The sequence below is a fragment of the Mixophyes fleayi genome, chromosome 8 (assembly GCF_038048845.1).
Source record: "Mixophyes fleayi isolate aMixFle1 chromosome 8, aMixFle1.hap1, whole genome shotgun sequence".
Classification (NCBI taxonomy): domain Eukaryota; kingdom Metazoa; phylum Chordata; class Amphibia; order Anura; family Limnodynastidae; genus Mixophyes; species Mixophyes fleayi.
Genome location: NC_134409.1, coordinates 130,627,841 through 130,651,425, shown reverse-complemented (window position 1 = coordinate 130,651,425; position 23,585 = coordinate 130,627,841). Strand labels below are relative to the sequence as shown.

Below are 23,585 nucleotides of genomic sequence, written 5' to 3'. Positions count from 1 at the left end.
GTATGGCTTAAAGTAATTGTGAGAACGGGACTTCTGGGCTGTCTCTACTACGTGTTTCGATTTTGTGTGTGTGAAACTTTCCACTCGGACAGTGTGGACTGCGAAATGGTCTTCACTACCAAAGTGTAACCAGGAGGTTCAAAATGCGAGCGTCTAAAAAATATAGGATGAGACACGACCTCCTCTAGCTCAGAGCTGTGTTTTTATGTGTAAGTGGCGATGTGCCCGTTCAAGAGAGAACGTCTTTAAAAAAGCACCTTTATCTCATTTTAATAGTCTCACTTCACAAAATGAAATCTCATTTTTACACTGCCCATTGGCGGTACACTATAAAAGTGAAGTAAGCTGAAAGGATTGATAAACTGTCCTTCAGAAGTAAAGCCAAGAAAACCTCAGGTGGGAGCCCATGCGGAGAAAAGCTATATTAATCTAAATAACAAACTCAGAATTTAAGGAATAACTGGGGAGAAGGATGTATGTCTAAAAGGGGAAACAATGTAGTTATGATTATGTTGAGGATACATCTACTGTGACAGGCTAATAGTTCATATTAGAAAGTAACTACTTATACTTATACTAGTTATTTATACCAGGAACAATGTCCCTTTTAATACTCACTCCCAGAACTCGATGATGGGTGAGCGTTTGTTAAGAAGAGCGTCACAGCTGATGTTGTAGACGATGCTCGAGTCGGTGCTGTTAACGGTGGTCTCGTTGGTGCACTGGTCTAGAAGGAAGACTTCAGTACAGTCCTTTGAGTTCCAAGGATGTCCACACGTAGCCCAGGGTAAGGTGTTGGTAAAGGAGTGTACTAGGTAATAGAGACCCCAGACCAGGATCATAATGTAATAGGTGTTACAGAAGAACACGATCACCATTGATGCAAAGCCAAGACCTGTGGAACGTCAACATGAATTAGATTCTTGGACATCGCAGAGTCAACAGTCTAGTGTTCCCACTGCAGCTAGACTGTCCTGGTTCTATTTTAAGATCAGTTTATTTTGTTTGTTATTCAATTTGTTGCAAAGGAAAGCTGGAAATTTACCAAACTGCTTAAATCAACATAAACATCTATATTAGTATTCTGTACACTACAAAACACAAATAGTTCACCTTGAGCAAACATTAATTTGCAAAATGCTTGATTGTGATAATTTCCTATATTTACTACCCCAATAAAGGAATAAAAGGGAAGAAGAGCCTGGGAGATATATTTAATAAACTGCGGGTTAGCAAAAGTGAAAATGTTCCCTATAGCAACCAATCAGATTCAAGCTGTCATTTTGTAGAATGTACTAAATAAATGATAACTAGAATCTGATTGGTTGCTTTAGGCAATACAGAAGTGGAAGCTGCTCAATCAATTTATTGCTATACATCTTCACTTTTTCAAACCGGCAGTTTAGTAGATATAGCCCTAGGTATTAAAATATAAGTTTGAAAGCTAGGGGTCTAGGATGTCTCTAACTTTAAATGAATGCAAAAAATGTCATACCCTTGTAGATCAACTGTAAGCATTCATCAGGGATTGGTTAGTTCTTGTAAAAGCTCCGGTCAGTGTAATATAGGGTAAGTTTAAGTCAGAAATGAATGCAAATAAGTAAACTGTAGTATTACTATTAAGGCCAGGCATTGTATTTGTTTCTTTTAACACTAGTAAAAATTGTAAAAATGTTCGTCAAACACAAACGCATTGGACATGCTTTTGTTACAATCAATTTTACTAGCATTGCGGGCGGGCACTCTAAGTATCCCCAACGCATTTATCTGTGGTAAACGCATCGAGGAGAACACTATACATTTGGAAAAATGTAGCAATAAAAGCTAAAGGAAAGAAAACAATATAATAAACAGAAACTGTTTAAAAGCTAGCAAGGGATGGTTTGTGTCCATAAGGTCCTACGGTTTCCAAATTATAAATGCTGTTGGAATTTGTTATAAAACATGAGGGTGCTCTCCCCTCAATTGGATTAAACATTCCAAATTGATTAATCTTTAACTGTGTGGGGATTTAATTACAAAACAAGAGTGGAGTGTTTGGAGGCAATGTGAATTTGGAAGCCTGGATATCTGACCAAGGTTTAGATAACTTATTTCTCAAAGGTTGGTTTGTGCGCCTACTGTAGTGTAGTTTCCATGAGCATTCAAGAAGGTAAATTGCATCTTGCCATATATGTCAAAATAGGACAAAAAAGGGACCTGTGGTAAGGAAATCAATAGAGATATTCTTATTTTCAATACTGTCAACAAATGTATCTGAAAGTTCCGCTCTTACGGCTCCTTGAGCTGTAAGGAATCAACATTTAAATAGCGGAGACAGTTTTTAGGCAACTCTGAGTGAGTTTGTAATTTATATTTTTTTCTCTCTATGATCATTGGGGTAATGTTTGTCCCCACTCTTCCAAACTACCTAAATGGTGTATTAGATAGCTGTTTTTTTTAATATGTTAAGTGATAACATGTAAATAACAATTGGTATCTACATCCGTAAAGATTAGTTGTTGTGATTCAAGTATTCAGCACATTTAGGGACTACATTCGTATCATCCTGCCAAATGATAATAAGGTTGTCTACTTAGCAACTGCATTGGACCTGCTTTGACCCAACAGGGCTGTTGTTCAGATTAAATTGCATTCAGTAAAAAGATATTGAGAAAACATTGAAAATACTTTATAGGTATGCTTAAACAGCCCCAATATAAACTAGCAAAACATGGCGCAAAACTAGTCCCCATAGCAGTGCCAGTGATTTGTAGGAAAATGTTATGCTGAAATTTAAAATAATTATGGATTAAGATGAACTTTATCGTTTTCGTTTTTTAAGTTATTTAAATTTGGCCATCACAAGAGATGTAAACATTTCAGCTGTTTTCAGTGGACCTCCTGGTTGAGTTGACATTTAGAACATCTTGGGTGTGTGGGTTATAATGTGCTTATGGATGATTGGACTTCTACAAATGAGATGGATGATGCAGAAGAAGATGATAGTGCAGATTTGGCAAGACCAGCAGGCAGATCATCCTTAATCGGTGACTCAAGAAATTCAAATTTGGATGTAATGGTCAATACAGGTCTTTTTAGAGAAGGAACAAATTATTTATCATAAATATTTTGACTGTTTTCAGTTCATCTCTTGGCTGAGTTAACGATTCCAACATTGGTAAGAAGAAAATGCAACTATGAGTGTTGTGTTCTTTAATGGGTTGTGGTTAATGAAGGTTACTGTCTAAATGGAAACAATTCATGAAGGCTGAAGTTATTTGTAATTTGGTGCTGTTTGTCATCGGGGAATTAAGAACACGAAGATGGAATGTCGTTGGTTGTGGATGACATGTTTGGTTGAATTTTGTGCCTTGTTACTCATGTGAATCTGTGGGTGAATTTAATGCTTTGGCTACCAGACGTGTTCCTGGGATTGGTCTCTTCCTATTTTCTATTTTTTGTTGTTAAAAATTTATTTTTCTAGTTTCTTTAGTTTGCCTTAAGCTCTTTTTTTGTAGATTCACTTTTTGCTTAAAATTCAAGGCTAAACTATGCAAAATGTTATTGCACCTAAGGACCACAAATTCCTGTACTGATCACACCCAGAGGTGGTATAATTATAAAAAAAAAAAAAAAAAAGTTCACTAAAACCTTTGTGCACAATACCATTTGTTACAAAAATTTTCAGGTTGTGTTGACTATTAACTTCTAGTATTTTCCCTTGGTGATGTAATAGGTATACAAGTTTGTTTCTGGTGTTGGAACTGCATAGTGATGATATTAGTATTGTTATTATTATTAATAATACTGTAAATTATTTATTTTTTTCATTAAAAGATACTTTATCTTGGCAGTATTCCACTGAAAAGGAAAAATTAAAAAGGAAACATCGAACACATGATTAGTGCTCAAAGAAAATAGAACTCAGTTAAAAGCAATTTAGCTTGAAAGCAAATTTAGGGTCACGCAGAGAGCTTTTCACTCTCCGTTTAACTCCCAGCTTCTAATCACTCCCAATCTGGATTCAATAATTTCTATGAGTAACGTGGAGAGATGTCGTACAGGCACTTTAATTGCCAAAGTGATTTCTAAAACATCGACAGCCATGTTTTTGGGCAATTGAAAACTATTATCTTTCAACAGACCGTTTAAGCACTCATCACGCGCTGTGAGATTTAAAAAGCGCTGCATTTTCAGCTGAAATAAAATCCCTTTAAAAATGCTTACAAAGCTGGAAAGCACCTTAACAATGGATTCCACAAAAAAAATTGCAAGAGATTGGTAGTGCAATTTCTACTAGAGTAGTCTTTTAATAATAAGACCCCCACCCCCAAAAAAAATAAATTAATTAATCCAGCTCTTAATTAATGATAAATCTACTTGTAAGCTTTTGTAATCCCCCAAAAAGTCAAATCCAGAAACATTAGAATATTTAAATCAATGTAGAATACACAGTTACAATTCCCTTTTCTGATGCAGAAACATTAAACAAATACTATTATTTTATTATTTGTCGCAACATTGTTTTTGTGCGATGGCATTTTTGTTTACATATCAACCAGAGACTGATTGGCCTCAATCTCGTTTATCCAGCACTCCTGTGTGACCCATACAAGCTTTTACTCGGGTGTATTTAAATCCGTCGTGAAACATTGTTACTCATGGACTGATGAAGAAAGTTTTTACCTTTGAAATGTGTTGTAATCTTTTACTAAGAAAACTTCACTGCAGTTAAATCATTAATGTTCAGTGGTAACCTCACCATCTTGCTCATTCCTAAGGTACTACACTGACCAGAGAATGTTTCAAGTCCTTAATGCTCCCTTCCGCTATATGTTGAAGATCCTGTTCCCAGCCCTTTGCTTGTCTAATTGTACACCGCTTCTCTTGGTGAACCGATTCGCTCATTCGGCATCCATTGTCTCCTCTTTGATGATGACACCAAGATCTACCTCTTCTCTTCTCTGTATTATCTCATGTAGTCAACTGTCTCTCTCTTATCTCCATATGGATGTCCCAACACTACCTAATAGTGTACAAAACAGAGCTTATAATCCTTCCTCCACCTCTGGAATATGCCAATTTCTTTCTCGAGAAGCAACCAAAACACTTATATATTCTGTCGTCATGTCTGACCCCTACTGCGTCAACCTCCTTCTATCTGCTATTTCCATCCCACTTCTAACCCCATCTTAATTTGTTTTTAAATTCTGATCCCAAGTGAGTTAACCTGTTTTATTCAATTTGCAGGTATGTTTAGTCTTCATTAATCCCTTAGAGCAGGTTTTTCATAAATGAACAAAGCAAACAAGTAACTGCGGAACACCACATGGACTGCGCCATACATGCAAATTATTCCAATCCCCTGCCATTCTATCCATGTTCCGTATCAGAAAACAGGTTCAATGTATTTGAACTTTGTACCAAATTGTATTTCAATCTGCAACAATGTCATTAAATCATTTGAAACTGGTGGAATGACAGACAAGCTGCACATAATTCATTTCTTTGCTAGTCCTGTCATTCTCTGATTTTATCATATTATCCCTCGTAAGCAGTGCAAAGTCTCTTGTTTTGTTTAAAGGTTTAGTATTCCTTTCTAGAACAATACATCGATAAAGATCCTATTCCAATACTAGACCTTTGAAAGACTGGAAAGAACTGCTAAGATGAAGATGCGTTTCCCAAACTGGAGACTTTGATATATTAAGGCTGCGTGTCACGGGCACTAGGAGTCTTTACCCAGGGATCACCAGATGGTAGGCTTACCAGAGCAATGTAGATGGTAATAGGGTACTCTGGTAGCTGGGTGATCACGGAACATGAAATGATGGCCGATGAGATGCTCAGGAAAGTCTATGACTAGCAACACTGGTAATAATGAGATAATAATACACAAGGAACTGTATGGACAAGAACACGTGAAGGTAGTCAGTGGTCTGCGATAGCAAGTTGTACCACTGCTATAGTGAGGAGGAATGTCCAACAGAAACAAGGAGGTGGTGAGAGTCAGCGGTCTGCGGGTAGCAAGTTGTACCGCTGTCTGAGTGAACGAATGGAATCCAAGTGGAGGTATCCAAGTAGTCAGTGGTCTGCGGTAGCAAGTTGTACCACTGCTATGTGAGAGGAGGATGGAACAGGTGATACCGGAAACAGGGATCAGTGGTCTGACATCAGCAAGTTGTACCACTGAATATATATGTGAGGAGGTGCATGGGGGAAGACTGCAACACAGGATATACACAGGCACCTTATACACGATCCACAGTAATATGCACAATATAGATATATATATATATAAATGACTGAGCAGGTCTGCAATCTAGAAAGTCTCTTGAAGTAGTCCAGCACAATGATAACACAGTCAATGATGGCAATAGACTCAGCGGATAGCAGACTCCAGAGAGAACCAAACACAGTCCAGCAAGATATGCAATACACAGCACAGTCAATGAGAAGTATGCATACCGTGGTTCAGCAGTAGCAGTCAGATGGGATAGCAGCGGTACCTGAGCGGCTAGAGGCCGACTGGATAGAAAGTCCCTGGACAGGTGAGGCAGAGGTCTAGCAGGTGCAGCGCACAGGTGAGTAGACCAACAGGGACACGAATCCACAGGAGTCAGCAACACGTGGAACTGGACTCATAGGAGACCCAGGAGAATGGAGATGATCCAGCAGAGGGTAGTAGATGAGATACAAATCCAATGCTGACAGGAGGGTAGAGACCAGTGGAACACGTGAAGGCGTGGAGAGTGGATCAGCAGGAGATGGACGATAGCGCTGACCACAGCAGCAGGGCTCAGCGGCACACGGAGGTAACCAGTAGCAACCACAGGAACCAACAGCGATGGGAAACAGGAGTGCAGCGCAGGGCAGGAGCTGTAGATCACGAAGTGTAGCAGATGGTCATGAAAGCGGCAGTCTCGAGGAAGTCACAGCAAAGATGAGATGAGACTGTAGTGCACGGAGGCAGCGGATAGTAATCAGCTGGCAGTCACGATGTTGGACACAGGCGAGTTGCAAGCAGGAGACTGTAGTGCACGGAGGCAGCGGATAGTAGCAGCTGGCAGTCACGATGATGAACACAGGCGAGTTGCAAGCAGGAGACTGTAGTGCACGGAGGCAGCGGATAGTAGTCAGCTGGCAGTCACGATGATGAACACAGGCGAGTTGCAAGCAGGAGACTGTAGTGCACGGAGGCAGCGGATAGTAGTCAGCTGGCAGTCACGATGATGAACACAGGCGAGTTGCAAGCAGGAGACTGTAGTGCACAGAGGCAGCGGATAGGAATCAGCAAACAGACTTGATGAGAAGCAGGTGAGTGAAGTAAAAGCTGGAGTGCACGGAGGCAGCGGATAGCAATGAGCAAACAGTCACATAGATATAAAATAACGTTGAAGTGGTTTAGAAGACTGTAGTGCACGGAGGCAGCGGATAGGAATCAGCAAACAGTCCTGATGATACAGTTGATGATAGAAGTGGTATGGAAGACTGTAGTGCACGGAGGCAGCGGATAGGAATCAGCAAACAGTCCTGATGATACAGTTGATGATAGAAGTGGTATGGAAACCACAGGAATAGAAGTGGTTTGGAAACCACAGGAATCAGCAGCGCTGAATACACGAGGAATACAGGAACACCTTCAGAGACTCATGAGGAATGAGACTCCAAGATCAGGCAACGTGGTGTTGACCACAGGTGCTTAATATAGGGAGGTTGCCTGATCTGCCAATTGAGTTAAAGGGGTATACACTGAAGTATAGAAAAGGGCTGCGCATGCGCAGACCCTCAGGATGGTGGACGACCACGGTTCCTAAATGTCCGGGAAGAGGCACTCACGGTCCGGTGAGTGACAGTACCCCCCCTTTTAAAGGTGGGCACAGAACGCCTGGAACCGGGCTTGTCCGGATTTTTGGAGTAAAACTTCTTCAAAAGGGCAGGAGCATTAAGATCTTCAGCTTTGATCCAAGAGCGCTCCTCAGGACCAAAGCCCTTCCAATGAACGAGGAAGTGGAGGACTCCTCGCGAAATTTTTGCATCTAGTACCTCGGTAATCTCAAAATCCTCCTCCTGATGAACTTGAACTGGCTGCGGAGCTGAGGGAGGAGTTGAAAAACGGTTGATAATAAGAGGTTTGAGCAAAGATACATGGAAGGCATTAGAAATCCGAAGACTCTTAGGAAGAAGGAGTTTCACACATACTGGATTGATAACTTGAATGATCCTATATGGACCAATAAAACGAGGGGCGAATTTCATGGATGGAACCTTCAAACGAATATTTTTTGTGGATAACCAGACACGATCTCCAATTTTTAGTGGTGGAATAGCCCGCCTCTTCTTATCAGCGAAAGATTTATATTTGACAGATGTCTTCTTTAAACAGGTTCTGACCTGAGACCAGATATTTTTAAAGGTCTGACAAACAGTTTCCACCGCAGGAACTTGGGTGGGCGGGAGGGCAGGAAATTCCGGAAAAGACGGATGGTGACCGTAGACCACAAAGAATGGAGTTTTGGATGATGACTCATGGTACATGTTGTTATGGGCGAACTCAGCCCAAGGGAGTAACTCTACCCAGTTGTCTTGATTGGCTGATGAAAATATCCTTATAAAAGTCTCAAGATCTTGATTGACACGTTCGGTTTGTCCATTGGATTGTGGATGGTAAGAAGATGAGAGTGCTAATCGTATGCCCAAGGTTTTACAAAGGGCTCGCCAGAATCTGGACACGAATTGTACTCCTCTATCAGACACAATCTCAGATGGACATCCATGGATACGGAAGATCTCTTTAATGAAATGTTCAGCCAGGATAGACGAGGAAGGCAAACCAGACAGAGGGATGAAATGAGCCATCTTCGAAAATCTGTCCACTACCACCCAAATAGTGTTATGGTTCTTACTAGGTGGTAAGTCAGTAACGAAATCCATACTAATATGGGTCCATGGTTTGGACGGAATGGGTAGTGGTCGCAGCAACCCTGCTGGGGTTCTGCGGGAGGATTTGAATTGCGAACATAATTCACAGGAAGCAATGAACTCTTTGACGTCTCTCCTCATTGAAGGCCACCAGTAACTTCGAGAGAGGATCTCAAAAGTCTTGTGTTCACCGGCGTGTCCAGAAAAACGAGAGGCATGGAACCACGAAAGGATTTTCCTCCTTAGAGTAGGAGGCACGAGGGTCTTCCCAAATGGTAGCGTTTTGGTGGATGAAGCAGCCAGTGAAATACATTTGGGGTCTAGAATGGTATGGTTGGAAACCTCTTCTATATCAGAGGACGTAACAAAGGCTCTAGATAAGGCATCAGCTTTTTTGTTCTTGGCAGCTGGTTTGAAGGTAATTATTAATTCAAAACGGGAAAAGAAAAGAGACCATCTTGCTTGACGAGGGTTCAAGCATTGGGCAGACTGGAGATATGACAAGTTCTTATGATCCGTGAAGATCGTCACCGGATGGCGAGCTCCCTCCAACAAGTATCTCCATTCCTCTAATGCGGCTTTGATAGCCAGTAATTCCTTGTCTCCGATGGTATAATTCTTCTCTGCGGGTAGGAGACCCCGAGAATAAAAGGCACAAGGGTGGAATTTTTGCTGTTCCGAGCGTTGGGAGAGAATAGCTCCTAAGCCCACATTAGAGGCATCTACTTCTAGGAAAAAGGGGGGTGTCACATCAGGCTGACGAAGGATTGGAGCCGAAGAGAAGGACTCTTTTAATGTTTGAAAGGCTTGAATAGCCTCAGTAGACCATTGCTTAGGATTAGCCCCTTTTCGAGTCAGGGCCACAATAGGAGATGCAATGGAAGAAAAGTCTTGAATGAAGCGTCTATAGTAATTGGCAAAACCTAAAAAACGCTGGATGGCACGAAGAGTAGTTGGCTGGGGCCAATGTAGTACAGCATTTACTTTGTCAGGATCCATCTTCAGACCAACTCCGGAAACAATATACCCCAAGAATGGAATCTGGGGTAATTCGAATGAACATTTTTCTAATTTACAGAACAATTAATTTTTCCGTAGCCTGGAGAGGACTTCTGCCACATGTTGGTGGTGAGAAGGCAGGTCCTGTGAAAAAATCAATATGTCGTCCAGGTAGACGACGACACATACATATAATAAGTCCCGAAAAATCTCATTGATGAAGCCCTGAAAAACAGCGGGGGCATTACATAGCCCGAAAGGCATTACCAGATATTCGTAATGCCCGTCTCTGGTGTTAAACGCTGTCTTCCATTCGTCACCGGAACGGATTCTGATTAAATTGTAGGCACCACGAAGATCCAACTTAGTAAAAATACGGGCTCCCTTGATGCGGTCAAATAGCTCAGTGATCAACGGAATGGGATACCGATTCTTGATAGTAATGGCATTGAGTCCACGAAAATCTATACAAGGGCGTAATGATCCATCCTTCTTTTTGACAAAGAAGAACCCAGCTCCAGCGGGCGAGGTGGAAGGTCGAATGAACCCACGCTGGAGGTTCTCCCGTATATATTCAGATGTAGCTTGAGTTTCAGGTAACGAGAGTGGATAGACCCGGCCCCTGGGAGGAGTCTTGCCAGGAAGAAGATCAATCGGACAATCCCAAGAACGATGAGGAGGAAGACGTTCAGACTGAGCTTTATCAAAAACATCGGTAAATGAAGCATATTGAGGAGGGAGTCCCGGTGAACTAGCTGAGATGGAAGCTTGCTGTACCTTGAGAGGAATGACTTGGGAAAGGCAATGATGGTGACATTCAGGCCCCCAAGACGTGACTTGAGGGGTGCGCCAGTCAATCTGGGGAGAGTGACACTGAAGCCATGGAAGGCCTAGGACAATCGGACTTGTCGTAACAGGAAGAATTAAAAACGATATCTCTTCATGATGCAGAGCACCAATCTGAAGGGTTACTGGAGACGTACTCTGGGTGATGAGACCGTTGATGAGACGTGATCCATCGATAGCCGTCACAGTAATGGGAGTTTTTAAGGTAATCATTGGTAGAGACCATTGATTTACTAACGATTTGGAAATAAAATTTCCTGCTGCTCCGGAATCAATCAATGCCTGTGACTCAAAGGTTTTGGTAGCAAAGGAAATAGTCACATCAAAAGCGCAGACTTTAGATTTCATAGACGATGGAGAGGACTCCAGGGACCCTAACTTCACCTCTCCAGAACTAGTTAGGGCCTGGCATTTCCCAATCTCTTAGGGCAGGAGCTGAGGACATGAGTGGAATCAGCACAATAGATACAGAGTCTATTCTTGACTCTTCGTTTCCTCTCCTCAGAAGATAACTTGGAACGTCCTATCTCCATGGGAATCACAGCGGATGACACTGGACGAAATTGAGGGTTAGAGCGAAGAGGTGCTTTAGCAGAAGTCGTTTTCTCAGCCTCTCTTTCACGAAATCTCATATCAACACGATGGCATAGAGAGATCAAATCTTCAAGGGACGAAGGAAGCTCTTGAGTAGTCAGTGCATCTTTAATTTTATCGGAAAGCCCCTGCCAGAAGGCGGCAACTAGGGCTTCAGTGTTCCACTGAAGTTCAGAGGCTAAGATCCTAAATTGAATGACGTACTGGCCTACAGTATGAGATCCTTGCCGCAGACGGAGGATGCTGGAAGCAGCGGAGGTCACACGACCTGGTTCATCGAACACACTTCGGAATGTAGAAATGAATTTGGCACTATCTTGTAATATTGGATCGTTCCTCTCCCACAGAGGGGAGGCCCAAGCCAGGGCTTGTCCTGAAAACAAAGAGATAAGATAGGCCACTCTGGAACGATGGGTAGAAAAATTTTGAGGTTGGAGCTCAAAATGGACTGAACATTGGTTAAGGAAACCCCTACAAGTTTTGGGGTCTCCATCGTACTTTGACGGAGTAGGCAGGTGAAGCGTGGAAGCTGTAGACACCTGGGATGGCAATGGGGAAACGGAGGAAAGCACAGGAGCTTCAGTAGTAGCTGTCACAGTCTGTCCAGATGTTCCTTGGGAGGTTAATGACTGATAACACTGAAGTAACAGCTGTTGGCGGGCATCCTGTTGTTCCACACGGCTAACCAGATGTTGCAGCATCTCTTTGGCGGTAGGTTCCGCATCTGGGTCTGTCATGGCCTGATCTTACTGTCACGGGCACTAGGAGTCTTTACCCAGGGATCACCAGATGGTAGGCTTACCAGAGCAATGTAGATGGTAATAGGGTACTCTGGTAGCTGGGTGATCACGGAACATGAAATGATGGCCGATGAGATGCTCAGGAAAGTCTATGACTAGCAACACTGGTAATAATGAGATAATAATACACAAGGAACTGTATGGACAAGAACACGTGAATATAGTCAGTGGTCTGCGATAGCAAGTTGTACCACTGCTATAGTGAGGAGGAATGTCCAACAGAAACAAGGAGGTGGTGAGAGTCAGCGGTCTGCGGGTAGCAAGTTGTACCGCTGTCTGAGTGAAGGAATGGAATCCAAGTGGAGGTATCCAGGTAGTCAGTGGTCTGCGGTAGCAAGTTGTACCACTGCTATGTGAGAGGAGGATGGAACAGGTGATACCGGAAACAGGGATCAGTGGTCTGACATCAGCAAGTTGTACCACTGAATATATATGTGAGGAGGTGCATGGGGGAAGACTGCAACACAGGATATACACAGGCACCTTATACACGATCCACAGTAATATGCACAATATAGATATATATATATATAAATGACTGAGCAGGTCTGCAATCTAGAAAGTCTCTTGAAGTAGTCCAGCACAATGATAACACAGTCAATGATGGCAATAGACTCAGCGGATAGCAGACTCCAGAGAGAACCAAACACAGTCCAGCAAGATATGCAATACACAGCACAGTCAATGAGAAGTATGCATACCGTGGTTCAGCAGTAGCAGTCAGATGGGATAGCAGCGGTACCTGAGCGGCTAGAGGCCGACTGGATAGAAAGTCCCTGGACAGGTGAGGCAGAGGTCTAGCAGGTGCAGCGCACAGGTGAGTAGACCAACAGGGACACGAATCCACAGGAGTCAGCAACACGTGGAACTGGACTCATAGGAGACCCAGGAGAATGGAGATGATCCAGCAGAGGGTAGTAGATGAGATACAAATCCAATGCTGACAGGAGGGTAGAGACCAGTGGAACACGTGAAGGCGTGGAGAGTGGATCAGCAGGAGATGGACGATAGCGCTGACCACAGCAGCAGGGCTCAGCGGCACACGGAGGTAACCAGTAGCAACCACAGGAACCAACAGCGATGGGAAACAGGAGTGCAGCGCAGGGCAGGAGCTGTAGATCACGAAGTGTAGCAGATGGTCATGAAAGCGGCAGTCTCGAGGAAGTCACAGCAAAGATGAGATGAGACTGTAGTGCACGGAGGCAGCGGATAGTAATCAGCTGGCAGTCACGATGTTGGACACAGGCGAGTTGCAAGCAGGAGACTGTAGTGCACGGAGGCAGCGGATAGTAGCAGCTGGCAGTCACGATGATGAACACAGGCGAGTTGCAAGCAGGAGACTGTAGTGCACGGAGGCAGCGGATAGTAGTCAGCTGGCAGTCACGATGATGAACACAGGCGAGTTGCAAGCAGGAGACTGTAGTGCACGGAGGCAGCGGATAGTAGTCAGCTGGCAGTCACGATGATGAACACAGGCGAGTTGCAAGCAGGAGACTGTAGTGCACAGAGGCAGCGGATAGGAATCAGCAAACAGACTTGATGAGAAGCAGGTGAGTGAAGTAAAAGCTGGAGTGCACGGAGGCAGCGGATAGCAATGAGCAAACAGTCACATAGATATAAAATAACGTTGAAGTGGTTTAGAAGACTGTAGTGCACGGAGGCAGCGGATAGGAATCAGCAAACAGTCCTGATGATACAGTTGATGATAGAAGTGGTATGGAAGACTGTAGTGCACGGAGGCAGCGGATAGGAATCAGCAAACAGTCCTGATGATACAGTTGATGATAGAAGTGGTATGGAAACCACAGGAATAGAAGTGGTTTGGAAACCACAGGAATCAGCAGCGCTGAATACACGAGGAATACAGGAACACCTTCAGAGACTCATGAGGAATGAGACTCCAAGATCAGGCAACGTGGTGTTGACCACAGGTGCTTAATATAGGGAGGTTGCCTGATCTGCCAATTGAGTTAAAGGGGTATACACTGAAGTATAGAAAAGGGCTGCGCATGCGCAGACCCTCAGGATGGTGGACGACCACGGTTCCTAAATGTCCGGGAAGAGGCACTCACGGTCCGGTGAGTGACACTGCGGTTCCCAAAGTGTGCGCCGCGGCTCCCAGGAGTGCCGCGGCGCTGTCACAGGGGTGCTGTGACAGGAGGAGGAAAAAAACCAAACCAATCCGATGGCGCCCGTGACCCAGCATCCTCCTCGCTTCTCACTGAATGTTGGGCGTGATGTCATCACACCCGACATTCAGTGACAAGCGGCAGGAGAGAGGATGCTGGGTCCCAGGCACTGCCAAATTGGTAAGACAGAAGAAAAGTGTGGATGAAGGGGGCACGGAGTGTGTGGATGAAGGGGGCACAGAGTGTGTGGAGATGAAGGAGGGCACAGAGTGTGTGGAGATGAAGGTGGGCACAGAGTGTGTGGAGATGAAGGAGGGCACAGAGTGTGTGGAGATGAAGGTGGGCACAGAGTGTGTGGAGATGAAGGAGGGCACAGAGTGTGTGGAGATGAAGGTGGGCACAGAGTGTGTGGAGATGAAGGAGGGCACAGAGTGTGTGGATGCAGGGGCACAGAGTGTGTGGAGATGAAGGAGGGCACTGAGTATGTGGAGATGAAGGAGGGCACAGTGTGAGTTAGCTGTAAATTTTTCTTTGACAGAAGTATAATTGAAAAATATATATAAAAATATTCTTTTCCCTTGGATTTATGTGTATTATATTTGCATGCAACTAAATAAGTATTTCTGTCTTGACCTAAATACTTATTATGTTTATTTGACCCAACTACGTATAAAACGGGACTGCTCGGTAATTATTTTGGAGGGGTGCCTTGAAAAAATTATGCAGACTCTAAGGGTGCCGGGAACTGCAAACGTTTGGGACCCACTGACTTAAGGTGTCATCTCAAACTTCAGTCATTAGAATGAATGGGAAGAGGGTCATTTGAACTAACAATTTGCAACCTTTTATTAACTCAAAGCACTTTTCAGAATTGCTTAAGTTTCACAGTAAAACAATGTATTATATATCTTCAACCATTAAATCCAGTGCAATAAACATAAAGCTTGTTCAGACGTGATGAGGAAAAAAGTCATCGATTTTAATAGTGGGGAGAAATCGCAGGTGCCTAAGGGAATGTCAGTTATTCACATATTTTTGTGTCACACAACTTGGCTGGATATGTGGACAAATTGAGAAATAAATTTTAATTGAAAAGAGAAATACATTTCTAAAATCTGCTTTAGATTTCCATTTGATTCCAGTATTTTCAACTATAACACAGTTTAAAAATGACTTACAAGGCAGGTGTTGAAAAAAATAAGGATTACCCAGTGTATCATTACTCTGTGCTGCTGTGAGCGCTGGTAATCGTATTAGCGATTACGACCATTCCGACTAGTGTCATATTTTTTGTAGCTATGACACTTGTCGGAATAGTCGTAATCGCTAATCCGTACCCAACCCGTTATCAGGCTCCCTTAGGAAACCCGCAAACTAAATACTGTCCATGGAAATGTAAGTGGACCCCAGGTTACCTTTGAAAAGCGGAGCGATGTTCCATGCTGCAATTCCTCCTTGTTTCATGAACTGACCCAAAGCAATTTCCAAAAAGAAAACGGGAATTCCTCCCACGAAGACAATTAGCAAGTAGGGAATAAGAAACACACCTGGGTAGACACAAAGGAGAACAGGCATCAACAAATGACGATCTTTATTAGAGCTCTATCTAATATTTAACAGAGCACAATTCATTTACAGTAGTTTAATGCCGCTGCCTTTCTTGGTTTTTTAGGCAATAACCTTTTTTTTTTTTTTTTTTAAATATTATTTTTTTTATCTCACAATGATCTTTATCCCCCAAATCAGATCCAGTTCTCCTTCACAATAACAAGATTAATAGGAAACTGTTTTACTCCCTAATATTTGTTATTATATACACAAAAGAAAGTGTGATCTGGATTTGTGGCCTGATCAAATTTAAGGTAACAAGGGTTCCCTAATTAACATTTTTTTTTTACTGATATTGATTGAAACAATAACATACTGAGCAGTATACCCTCTCATACACTGATGAGCTCTAGCAAGAAAAAAACAAAACAGTCTTTCATCAGGTGGGATTCTCTCTCGCCACTGTCCTATGTCATGATCTGATTATTCAGGAAATGGAAAACATTTAAATAGCAGAAGTTTGTATTCCAGATATGGAGGTATATTTACTAAACTGCGGGTTTGAAAAAGTGGAGATGTAACCTATAGCAACCAATCAGATTCTAGCTGTTATGTTGTAGAATGCACCAAATAAATGAAAGCTAGAATCTGATTGGTTGCTATAAGCAACATCTCCCCTTTTCCAAATCCGCAGTTTAGTAAATCTAGTCCATGGAGTCACTTATTGGTGAAAAGTGAGAAACAGTTTTGAATGCTCCGTGTTGTACTTTCATGCAGAGTATCTTGAATATCTGCATTTACAAGTCAAGTAGAAATTTCTGGTGGGCAATCTTGAAAACCATCGACTTCATAACTATGGACTGGATTGGATAATTACCGCAAAACGCCTTGTTAGTGAGCACGTGTGTCTAGCCCAGCCTACTTCAAGTGTAAAAGTAAATAATTAAACCAAACAGCACTCCAAAAGACAAAATCATCAACGCGTTTCTCATAGGTATTTCAGTATTGAAACGCGTTTCAGACTTCTTCTTTTCATTTGGAAGATTCTGATGTGTCTATAACCCGGGTTTTGGGACTATATTATAACAATATCACACTATTGTATATATTTTCTATTTTTGCTGAGGATGTTCTCAAGGATTTATCCAGATACTGCTACACTAGTGTAAGTAGCACTGCATGCAATGTATTTTTCCACTGCTCAGGTTTTCAGTCACGGTGGGGTGTACACTTTTTTTTCACGCAGAAACACAAGTTGAATTTTTAGACGTGAGATATAAACGAGCTGAAATTCAGTTAATATACTTTTATTCATTTGGGGTTTTTTTTTCACTTTTTTTTGTGAGATAATTGGAAACAACATCATCGCTATAAAAAGGGAATTATAAAAGGAGGTTTGAAAGTTTCAGCAGCGAGTTTGTCTGATAAGGAGACTTTGGAACAATTTGTGATCATTGATTTTCCTTCACTTATTATGTTGATATTTTTTTTTAAGGACATTGGTGCCGTCGTTCGTCTCATATTCTTGTGTTATCAGCTTACTTCAAGGTTCTATGAAGATATTTATTTTTTGTACAATGCAAGTACGGTACCGAAAAATGCGCTTCTCCTTCAAAGTGTAACTGTAAGTTGAAAAATGTGTCCCATTAAAGGTTCAGCGCGATTGAAAATGACCATGTACCCTTCCTCAAAGCAAGGAGTACCTACAAAAATATCCTCCTCTCCCTTTATCTCATTTCAATAATATCAGCATAGGCAAACCCAGGGGGGGGCAGTGGCGCACACAGGGGGGGTTTCTGAGTCTCCAGAAACCCCCCCCCCCCTGCGCTAACTAAGTGGCCGCTATAGCTGCACTGTCCTATACAGCAGCCGCGGCGCTGTCAAAGAATCGTCCGCGGCGGTGCTGTAGTGTATACAGCACCGCCGTGGATGCTTCTTAGACAGCGCCGCGGCTGCTGTATAGGACAGCGCTGAAGAAACGGAGCTGCTGCGCATGCTCTCGCCGGGGGTTTCTAGTGCCTGGGGGGAGGGGGGTTTCTAGTGCCTGGAGTACTGTATGCTTGAGGTGGCTGGACCCTGCCCCGGGACCAGCCACTTTGCAGATTGTGTGCAGATCGTTTCTGTCTGCACTGTTCACAGCCATTTCTCCCCGACAAGTATTGAAAGCAGCAAGAACAGGTAGGAGAGAGCAGGACAGTCTGTCAACTGCTCTGACACACTCAGTCAGGACTTTGTCCTGATTGTAGGGACAGTTGGGAGGTATGTCCGCTTCACACGGCTCTGCTCGAACAGGGAGAGCTGTGTGCCCCTAACAGTAGCACACGCAGCATTGCCAATGTATATGATGGGGATAGGAAGAGTTGGAGAGCAGCCAAGCACTGTCTAAAATTATAGCCACGTCCCAAAGCATGCTGGTCACGCCCACTGGTGGTGTGGCATGGAAACCCCTCTCTACAAATCCTGCGTTTGCCCTTGATCAACGCAATCTCGCTTTTGCACTGCTCCGCAAAAACTAAGCACATTGGTGCATCTAGTCTGTAACTTGATCTTGCTCCACCCAACTTCTCCCATTGGCTGTGCAAACTTGTGCTCCTCCTCCAACGCCGCCATCTTGCTCCTCAAATGTCTGAATTGAGGTGCACCTACGCAACTTGAGACACACGTTGCCATCAAAGTATCATCAGTTTTGCAGGCCACCAATGAGGCCCTATGTTGTATAATAAGGGGTAGCCCTAAATTTGTATCAAACTAAATTTCCATCCAGCACAATAGTTATTCCAAATAATTTTAGCTCTTCTTTTGACAGACGTTTTAAACTTTATATATCCGCTTCGCGCCCTGAGATCATTTCCATGCGCTGCCTGAGGACGCTGCTAAACGCTCAGATTGTTGTACAACAGAACATTGTGCGTTTTATACTTTCATGTAACAATGTTGTATTCAGCGCTGTCTGTTGTGCGAGGGAACTGCTCCACTCCTCATTTATAAGCTGAGATGAGAGATAGAGCAGCATATTGTGGCAGATGTATAATTCATCAGCTGTCATATCATTCCCTGTGATCATCCTCTCTCCGCTTTCTTTACCTCTCAGCGATATCGCCCCAACGAACGACACTCTCGGTTCCCCTCCCTTCCCTTTGCTGCAGCAGATTTCCATTTTTAGAGTGTGTGATTCTCTGCAAGACGGAGGGGGGGAGGGGATGGGAGGATGCGATGATTACTCATTGAAATTGTTATAAATAGGTCATTCAGCCTTAATAAAGAGACATAAGTAGTTATGTAGAGAAACAGGGGGCGGCCAAAAGACAAAAGTAACCCACATAATTGACATTACTGATGTTTGCTTATTCTATAAGATTAGCTGTGGTTGGTTCTATAGCAGCAGTAAAGAAAGTCATGTATTATTACTATTATATTATTATAAGTATTGTATTATTATTTATATAATTATTATTATTTTTATTATTATATACAAAAGATGTTAATTTATGTATAAAATCTTCTAGATAATATCTGTATAACCAGAGAATTCTGATGTCACTGATTATACGTCAGCGAGTTCTTATGCAATCAATGTTCATTAAGAAAAGTTTTATACTATAAGTTATAATACCCCCCTACTGTATATTACTCCGGCTATTAGAAATCACATCGGAATTCCGTGACCTCCTTAAATCCAATCTGCCTACAGCCCCCTGGTCTTCTATGGTCCCAGAATTCCTCAGGGTCTTGTAATCGCGACATAACAATACAGAAGGAAGTGCGTTATCCCATATTTTTGCAGCATAAAGTGTTAAAACAATATGCCTGGGGATTTTGGACACAAAAGCTTACAATCTAAGAAGAAGAGCGAGTTAAAGCGAAGGGGGTACAACTAGATTTGTGGAAAGGTCATGTTGGCTCAGTGTCTATAGCAGTAGAAATGGACAGGTGCCAGCTGCCACTTGCTCAATATTCTGACCACATTTTTTTGTGTCTATCAGCATTTCAAAATAATGAGCATTTTTAATTTATGGTATTATCAGTAGTGCCAATTACGTGTTGTTTTGATTACATTAGATGATTAACTCAGACGGCGCTTGAGAGAGTTTAAGTCAATGGGAAGCTGCTGCACTGTGGAGGGGGGGGGGGGGGGGGGTAGGGGGCTACAAAATTGGCCATGGGAACAAAATACCTTACTCCCGGCCTTGATACACCAATATATCATTTAGGATTGATGGAATAGAGAATCATTTTACAAAAGATTCTAGCGAACAGTGAAATCAAATCCTAACACAAATTACAGTGTTAAAATTAAAAGTGAATGAAATGTGTCATTTGAGCTCCTTAAAGTGATAACACAGTGTCCTGCACACTAAAAAGTTGCGGGTCCCAGTTTAGTTGAGCTGAATCATAATATGTCTGAATCCAAATCTTGCGAAAAAGTCTTGAAAGGGCTCAGGATTTCTGCCTGAAATCATCTGGTGAAAACTTACTGACCTTCCTTAGCAACATCTGTAATTATGACAAAAGTTATCAACAGTGTGTTTTTAAGTTTTCAACAGATGATTTGAGGCAAAAGTGTTATTTCAGGTGTCAGGAGCGCAAGAGTCAAGCGACAGGCTCTCTCTCCAATTGGGCCACACACGTGGGTTTGCAAATTAGATGCAGTCATCTTCCAATTGCATTTACCAATATGCCAATAAGTGAGATTTTAGTTATCATCATCATATAGCTCCACTAATTCTGCAGCCTGCACAGGCTGCAGAATTAGAGAACTCAGTCACATGGAGCTTACAGTCTAAATTCCCTAACATACACACACACAAAGACAGAGAGAGACTAGGGTCAATTTTTTTTATAGTAGCCAATTAACCTGCCAGTATGTTTTTTGGAGTGTGGGAGGAAACCGGAGCACCCGGAGGAAACCCACGCAAACATGGTGAGAAGATACAAACTCCACACAGATAAGACTATGGTCGGGAATCGAACGCATGACCCCAGTGCTGTGAGGCAGAAGTGCTAACCACTGAGCCACCATCGCTTGCTTTTGGCCAAACAAGCAATGAGTTCATTCCAGCTGACAAGTATCAATTCAGCTTCTAAGATAGTAGTCTGGGTTCTCACCCCACTCACTTCAATTACACTACAATAGAACTTTGCAGTCATTATTGCAACAATGTTGCTGCCCTCTGGAATCAGTTAACCTGCAGTGCTGCAGAGAAGCTGGTACATTTAAATGTCATTTGTCAACAAATAAATAACAGTGTTTGCAAATCATCTTATGCTCAAGTGGAGCATATCAAACTGTAATAATCTGCACACGTCCTTTAATAGCTCATGGTGACCCTAAAGCACTGTTGATTTCCAATTAATTTAGAGTATTGTCATGATTGCCAGGAGGTCTCTAAAAATTAAATCTGCAGTTTAGATTTAAAGCAGCCGGGACTGATCTCAGCATAGTATAGTGTATCGGTTATTTAAGGACATCATTATGTTATTCTGGTAATGGAACATCCAGAAAGAGATCCAGAAATAGCTTTGAAACTTAAAAGCTTGTTCTCATGTCATGGAAACTTCCTACAAACAGAATCAGGTTGTGTTTCCGGGACTGTTTATAATCCAGGTTGGCGGATAGCGTCTACACTAAGCTACACAAACCTCGGCTTTGCTCTAAACCTAACACACTTTAATTTCTAAGCATAACTGAGCCACTACAACTGCTGTGTTCCTATAATTGTATATTAATTCATAATGGGCCTGATTATTATTATTATTTATTTATAAGGTGCCAAAAGTTTCCGTACAGAATACAAACAGTACAGAACAATTAAGGAGTAATACCAAGACTGCAGGAGCACCAAGCACAAACAGTACAGTTGGTCTGATTTACATTTGCCTGCAAATTTTGCGGCCAGGACTTACACGTGAACAAACAGCCACAAAATTATGACCCAACGTGTTTTGAGCTGCGTGTATGTTAAAATACGCGCTAATCAAAATATTGTGAGACTACAGTGAGGATCATCACCTTATTGTAAGCAAAATTTATTAGAATTTTTGGAAACAAAATTAAATGTGCCTCCTCCCAAGAGGTTTAACCAGCACCAGTGCTTATAGCCAGCTAAGTCAGGGGGACAAAGAATGTTGGGGACCCCCTGAAACGCTGAAACAAGCACTAGGCATGTCAGGCTGGGATTGATTAGCTGGAGTGCGAGAAAACCTTTCTGATTGGCAATTCCAGGAAGCGAGTAGCCAATCAGAGCAGTTTTCTCTTGCTACAGTCAATCGTGGCATTTTTCAGGAGCCACAAGTTTTACATACTGTACTACTCTACATAGGCCTCATTTCCAGGGGGCAGTCGTGCACCCAATCCACCTCTCCGGGTGCTGTAATGATGTAACTAGTTCCTAGCGAATTAATAAGCAGAATATTGATTTAGCTCACAAATGAACATGTTCTTTGTGTGTAGGTGACAGGGACAACACTGCCACTAGCTCTAGGGACACACAGCTTTGGGGGGAGGGCATAATGTTTTTGTGACAGTTCTTACCTCCTCCGTTCTTGTAGCAGAGGTACGGAAACCTCCACACATTCCCCAGTCCGACGGCAAAACCCACGCAGGACATGATGAAGTCCATCTGCCGCGTCCAAGTCTCTCTCTCTGGGATGGGTATTTTCACCGGGCCCATCGCAGGCAACACCAGAGGAGCGATGACAGCCTTCTCGTCTGGGACTGCTTCCCCCCCCTCCTGCGGTCTCGGAGCCCTCCATTTCTGGGGCACTGGGGCTCCCATCTTTCTCTGTAGCAACACAAGGAAAGAAAACATCATATTATATAGCGCCAACATATTCCTCAGTGCAGTACAACCATATTCACACGTGTCGATGCCTCAGTAGAGTTCACAATCTAATCTCCCGATCACAGGCACACACACAAGACAGGGACAGATAACTGACAATGCATATTTGGGCTGTAGGAGGAAACGGGATATTATATAGCACCAACATATTCCTCAGCGCAGTACAATCATATTCACATGCGTCACTGCCTCTGTGGAGTTCACAATCCAATCTCCCGATCACAAGCACACACACAAGACAGGGACAGATAACTGACAATGCATCTTTGGACTGTAGGAGGAAACGGGATATTGGATAACCCGCCAACAAAGAACATACAAATTAGCCCCTTGGTCAAAATTTAACAAAAGGTCTTCTCAAAGGAGGAAGCAATGAGAACCATAGTGACACCCGTTCTGTGGTAACTAACAAAAGAAAACAGCACATGAAACAATCACTAAACTGCACAGGACCAAATATAGAAAAATAACACTTTATTCATTGTTCCAAAAACAAATAATAAAACACATAAAGTTTCCATTAAAACTAATGGCTCCCTAAACAATCTTCTAGTAAACATAATTAAATATCATAACAATTTTATTAAGCTAAATTTAATACATAGTCAAAATATCCATTCATAGAAATAATAAGGACAAAACACCAACAGACCCGAGAGGAGTTAATAATCTGCATAGGTGAAAGGACGGTATCCTCACCCAGGGGAGAATTTAGAGATAGGAGCAAATCCAACTACTGGGTGCAAAATTTGCACCTTGACAAAACCGTGTTGCACTACAGGGGAGCAAATTTAAAATGCACGGACAGATTTATAGTTAGGAGGGGACATGTCCTAGCTCAACGCTAAATTGCAGTGTAAAAATAAAGGTGCTCAATGTTTGTGTGCTACATGCACAAGCAGCTGGTGTTTTCCCTGCATGCA

At 42.6% G+C, this 23,585-nt stretch overlaps 1 protein-coding gene across 1 annotated transcript in view; it reads right to left on the bottom strand.

The window, feature by feature from the left end:
* Positions 1-22,576, bottom strand: part of LOC142099735 (sodium- and chloride-dependent creatine transporter 1-like) — a 48,938-nt gene extending 26,362 nt beyond the window's left edge. The window contains 4 exon segments of the mRNA XM_075183562.1: positions 619-895; positions 15,688-15,819; positions 22,353-22,548; positions 22,550-22,576. Of these exon segments, the coding sequence (XP_075039663.1) occupies positions 619-895; positions 15,688-15,819; positions 22,353-22,548; positions 22,550-22,573 (629 nt within the window). The 5' untranslated portion in view covers positions 22,574-22,576.
* Positions 22,577-23,585: the final 1,009 nt, after the last annotated feature.